This window comes from Sesamum indicum, linkage group LG2 (assembly GCF_000512975.1).
Source record: "Sesamum indicum cultivar Zhongzhi No. 13 linkage group LG2, S_indicum_v1.0, whole genome shotgun sequence".
Classification (NCBI taxonomy): domain Eukaryota; kingdom Viridiplantae; phylum Streptophyta; class Magnoliopsida; order Lamiales; family Pedaliaceae; genus Sesamum; species Sesamum indicum.
The window spans coordinates 9838786-9845303 of NC_026146.1; the positions used below are offsets into that span (position 1 = coordinate 9838786).

General features: G+C 30.0%; 1 protein-coding gene across 1 annotated transcript; it reads right to left on the reverse strand.

Moving 5' to 3' along the window:
• Window positions 4006–5795, reverse strand: LOC105155890 (transcription factor MYB36-like). Its single transcript, XM_011071873.2, has 3 exons — window positions 5455–5795; window positions 5232–5361; window positions 4006–4899 (listed from the first exon to the last, which is right to left on the reverse strand). Exons 1-3 carry the CDS (start codon window positions 5588–5590, stop codon window positions 4176–4178), a joined length of 990 nt encoding a protein of 329 aa, XP_011070175.1. The 5' UTR covers window positions 5591–5795; the 3' UTR covers window positions 4006–4175.

Genomic DNA, 6518 nt, shown 5'->3' on the forward strand with positions numbered 1-6518 from the left:
ACTTATTATTTTTGCTTCCAAAAGATTTAAATTAGGTATTAGTAGTTTCTCATTATCAACTTCTACAATCTATTAAAAATACAATAAATATTAAATATTTTCTCAAACGCTCCAACTTTTGACTTCCAACTATTCTTTTTCTCTTTATCAAATTAACAATCTTGATTTTTACTATAATTAAACTTATAGTTTTCTTTATAATCTATTGCAGAAAGAACGGGAAAAAAAAATAAAAAAACCAATACTATTGTGAACACCCACATTAATATATATATATATATATATATTATTAATATGATTACAAATAGACAGCTCAAATTGAGGTCCATTTGATAACTTAAGGACATGCCTAGGAGATCCAAAGAAACGAAGAGACCCTGAAAAGGCCTCATGGGCCTTCCCTACCTATAGCCCAAGATAGTTAGAGCCCAAAAGAAAGATTGGTCTTTAAGAGGCCCAAGAAGCCTAATGCCATCCTGACTACCAACAAAGCGTAGCATCATTGGAGCAGGACTTGATGAGGTGGTCCAAGAGACTAGACTCTTAAAAAGCGAGGATCCTCATCCACTGGCAATCATCAAACCCCCCTCCCCCCGACTCCGTCACTGGGGGGGCTTCGACTATAAAAACATATTCATCCACTTCAAGCAGAGGATGGTTCTTCAGGCATTCATAAGTAATTTTTACCCATGATTTTCATCATAGCTTACTACTTTCTTTTTGTGTTCTTTTTTTTTTTTCTACATTATTATCTGAATATTATGTGTTGACTTGGTCATCAGAGTGTTAATATTTTTTTTTTTCAGGTTTCCTTCTCTTAAGTTTGCAAAGAATTTGACCCACCGAGGAGCTCAAATCCATAAAAATTATGCTCCTGTATTTTTTGTACGTATCATATATATAGCTATACTATATAAAATTGAAGAGCACTATATTGATGTATTCAATTTATTAGTATGTTAAGTTTTTAATTTTTTTTAAATTGAATAATTATAATTTAACTTCCTCACTCATCACTAACTACTTTTTGGTGGGGTTTTTTTTTTCCTCATTCATTTTTATTTTGTATATATATTTTAGATAATTTTTAACTCTATAAAAAGTATATAATATAATTTTAAAAAACATTTCTATAAAAATTATACACATATATAGAATTGATGAGCCACAATTACTAGTATATATAAAGCGATAACTATGCTCCCCTCTCCTTGAGGTTTGTTTCCGTCTAACTAATAAGTCCTTACATTAGTCAAAATTTACTGAATTTCTTGATACTAAGAAAAAAAAACTATTAAAAATTAATTTTTACCCTCGCTTGATTTATTACTAACTTATTCCAAGTCAAATAAATATTTCTGACTAAATTATCCTTATAATGGTGAATATATACCTCCTTATATGCATTAAATAAAGGTAATTTGATCATAAAAAAATTTATTTGGCCTGCAATAAATCAATGGAGGTAAATACAGATTTTTATCTAATTTCATTGTTAATATAAAAAAATTCGGTGAATTTTGACTAATGCAGTGACTTATTTGTTAGATAAAAGAAAATATTAGAAATACTAGATGTAATTTTAAATCATAAAAAAATTACATTTTACGTATAATTACACCAAACCCCATGAGAAAAGAGTGTAATCATCTATCTATATATACTATATATTGCTGGTGTGAAAATACTAAATAATATAAATTATGCCATATGAGCATAATATTGATACTGCATCTGATATGTTATGATTTTTATGTTATGATGTTTTCACACTTGATGTTAATTATAATAATATTTAGGCGGGGGGTGTGGGGGGGGGGGGGAAGCAAAGGTTCTATTCTTCAATCTTAAACTGTTTGGTCCGGTGAAAAATGAAAGTATAAAAAATTTAAAAGTACAAATAAAAATATAAGAGATAATTTGGTGTTTGGTTAAGGAAAAAAAATGAAGGTGAAGGTAAATTTTCCGATCTATATCAAACCCTGTGAAGTCCAATTTTGTTTCCGTTCAAAATTGGGCAAAAAAGAGAAAATACAATGTCAAAAAGATAAAAAAATAAATTTTTACCAATATATATATATATATCATATATCTATATAATTTTCCTCCAAAGTTATTTTTTGTACCGACAAGGCACTGATGTTTGAACTTGAATTCGTTAGTTGAAAATACTTTTAGTAATTTTTATTTTAATATTTATATTGTTTAAAATAAATTATTTATACTCATTTGATTAATATTTTTATGAATAAAAAATATTTTTATTCTTATTTGATAAATATTTTTATTAATAAGGTTTTTAAATTTTTGATATACTAAATTATATTAGTATAATATAAATTTATTTATTTTCTAATACAAAAAATGAAGAGAATGGTTATTTAATAGAATTACAACAATTAGTCTTTTTTTCTCAATCTGTTTTCCTCATACAAAAAAAGGGGATAAATATTTGAGATTTTTACTCCCTTCCGATCATACCAAACAATTTGAATGAAAATTATTATTCTTTCCTTCTCCCCACCTCTTTCATTTCCCCTCCCCTTTCCATTTTTCTTTTCCTCTCACTTGAACCAAACGAACCCTTAGTGTTTGGTTTGGGGGAAGAGTGAAATAAAACTCAATGCATCTGAAATCCTTTTAGAGTTCAATTTTGTTTCCGTCCAAAATTGGGCAGAAAAGTGGAAATAAAAGGTCAAAAAGATAAAAAGTATAGTTTTTATTTTTATTTACTATATTACCCATATATATATAAAATCTCTGCAATTCTTTTTTCCTTATTGCTGATAATACTGTACATGATTGTTAAAAAAAATAACAAAATTGTTAAAAAATTACTACATCAAAGTCAACAATCAGGTATTCAATTTTGCTAGTAATTTTTATTTATTTAAACTAAATTGTTTATAATATATGAGTAATACACATTCTGATGAATATTTTTATTAATGAAAAATATTCTTATTCTTATTTGACAAATATTTTTATTACTAAGATTTCTAAATTTTTGATATACTAAAATTATATTAGTGTAATATTAATCTATTTATTTTTAATTCAAAATGAAGAGAAGAGTTATTCAATAAAATTATAAAAATTAATTTTTTCTTCTTAATCTGTTTTCCTCGTACCAAACAAGGGAAAATATTTGAAATTTACTCCCCTTCCAATCATACCAAATAACTTGAAGGCAAATTATTATTCTTTCCCTCCTCGTCCCCCTTCCACTTTTCTTTTTCTCTCACTTGAATCAAACGAACCCTTAGTCTCTTTGTTGTTAACTCTAAAAAATTGCTTATCCTTTATGTATTCTGGCAAATTTTAACAATTTCCGTCAATTTTATCATAAAACCTTTATATTTAAAAAGGTAAATGATTTAACGAACTTAACAAATTACAAGACTAATGTTTTCCACAAAATTATACTTTTAATCCTATATAATAGGAATTAGTATTTTTAGTCGTCTACTACTTTGTGAAATTTTTAAAATGGTCTCAAAATTAAGAAAACTCGACATATTAATTTACTCCTCTACTTTACACAATTTTAAGAATGGTCCCAAAGTTGGGTAACTAGGGACATTTAGTTAGATCTCCAAATTTTCATAAAAGTATACAGTAAGAACACATGCAATGTGTTAGTCCATCAATTGTATGAGCAATCAAACTAACGATTCCACACATTGCACATGTCCTTGGTGTCTATCTTTTGTCAGAAATTTGGATACAAGACTAAATGTTTTTTCAATTTTTAGAATATTTTCAAAATTATGTAAAATATAAGACTAAAAGTATTGAATCCCATATCCTATGAGAGTAGAGTATAATTTACTTGTGTGTCAAATGACTGTAATTACAAAACTAACAATGTAATTCAGCCATCTGGTAATAATAAACACTTGGTGGTTCGAAAGCATCAAACTCGAACACTAATTAAAACAAAGGTTCGAGTAATCTAGGATTAGTGAACACAAATTAATTATGTTCAAATTAATTTGATCTTGCAAGTATACAAAAACTCAAGTCTGAATATGAAAATGGACATGCACGATTGACATTATAATTAACATTATTCACACAATTTACAACATAAGCAATAGCTCTCCTCCTTTTTATGAAGAAACAAATGATCATCTCCTACAGATCCTCACATACATATGTCTTGTAATATTTTCTCATTGGTGCAAATTATATGATGCCATCACATAATCTTGGTACATGTATTCAGACGTCTGATCATGAAGCATAGCTGCTGAGTTCCACGAGTTTAATGATGCTGAACTAACATCGAATCCATCATTAGACCACCACCCAAGGTTGTCCCTTGATCCATCCAACTCTGTCGGAAAGTATTGATCAAGTTCAGCTTGAGCAAAACCTGAACTAAGCTGGATTCCGGTGTTTTGCTCTGGTTCAAGGAAATCGCTTTGATCAGGGTTCAGGCCAAATGAGCTTTCTGAAGATGAAAAACCATTGATAGAATTTTCAATCTCATCCATTTTCATCAGGGGGCTATTATTATAATCTTGCTCAGCAGCCACCTGATCAGTGATGGAGGAGATTTGATGCATTAGATCATTGTTTTGATTCTGAGAGTGGAGGGTTTGGATCATCTTCTTGGGCCAAATTGCTGGATCATTGTAAAAGGAGAGGGGATTTTGGAGGCCCTGAAGGTGCATGTGGAGCTGAAGCCTTTCCAGGGCTGAACTGCTCAGGTTTTGCAAATCACAGCTGTTTTCTTCATCACTTGCATCCTTTGGCTCCTGGCCTGGAGCCGAGAGTCTATTCGCGTTCGCCTGTTTGCGCCTGCCGAGCAGTTTTTTCTTCAGCCTGGTGTTCCAGTAGTTCTTGATGTCATTGTCTGTTCTTCCAGGCAGCTGGGCTGCAATTATGGACCACCTAATATGACATAAATTCAAACATAATAATCAGAAACTAATCACAATAATCAAAAACCCTGAAAATACGCATCTTTTAACTCTTGATGAACATGGACAAATGAAAAGAAAAAGTCTTGCAAAAACCCTCAAAGGGAAATTTCATTCTTGATCAGTAACATGTTATTTTTTTTTAAAAAAAATAAAAAAGAAGCAAAGAAAAAGAAAGCATCATAGACAATGGAAAAAGGACAAGTAGTTTAGGCTAAAACTCATCAGAAGTGTTTGTGTAGATTCTGAGTCTATGCATGTGCCAAGAGTGTGTGTACTGTGTGTAAATTTCTACATCTTCACCTGCTTCCAATACTGATATAGAGGCTGCAGATAATATTGTCTTCTTCCTCAGTAAATCCACCATGCTTGATGTTAGGCCTCAAGTAATTGAGCCATCTCAGCCTGCAACTCTTCCCACATCTCTTTAGCCCTGTAATCAAACCATTCCGCCAACTCAAAAAAACGTCGAAAATACATGATAAACCCTATTTGTAATTGGAACTTTTGAGGTGATTTTATGTACCAATTTTCTGAGGAAGAGCAATCCAATTGCCACCGGTACCGTATTTTTCGATATAAGCCTTGAGTTTTGCATCTTCTTCAGGAGACCATGGCCCTTTCTTCACATTAGCTTTGTCACAGCATGGTGCTCTTCCCATCTTTTCCCTCCTGATCAGAGCTGATTCTTTTGTGTATCTTGTGAAATTCTCAGACAAACAGCAGAAACAGATGGAAATTAACGTTTGAAGTTTGCTGAGGAAAATGTCAGAAGGGAAGACCTGGTTTTATAGGTAGGAAGATGATGATGTGATACTTAGCAGAACCAAAAAAGTCTTACCAGTTACAATTCTTTCTAGGGTTTTTGCATCCCCCACTTCCACACCTCTCTACATTTGGATTAGTTCAGTCATAATATTTTATTTGTATATATTTGATTATTGTATGTGAAACCTGACAAAGAAGTACACAAATTTCTCTGGATAGATATATTAAAATCATTTTGCTTTTTTTGGTTGCAATAATTTAATTGTGGAGCAAATGCTACAGCAAATAATCAAGAAACAAATATCCTTATTTATATATATATATATACATATGTATATGTATCTTCTTAATTTTGTGATAACTTCTTTGAATATGTTCGATAATTGGAATTAAGAAAATTTTCGTGCTGTAACTTTGATTTGAATTTATTTTGATCCTTTATCTTTGACAATATTAAATTTAGTTTTTTATCTATTAAATTTACGTAGATTTGATTTTTTAGCCTAATTTATGACTTTTTTTTTCTTTTTTATGATAAATGCCAATAGTCCATCCTAATGGTTTAAGTGTAATATAAACAAATATTTTTTCAATAAACTTAAACTCTTATACTAGTTTAGGAAGCATTAGCTACGAGATGCAAAATAAATGGATATATATTGACTAAAATTGCTTTTGAAAAGCTATATAGGGGTAAAATTGTTAGAAATTGGGTTAAAAAATTAAAATTAAGTAATTATAAAAGTTACAGGACTAAAACTAAAACGGATAAATTTAAATCCTTTTGATAATTTTGATGAAATTCTTACATGAGAAAATGCC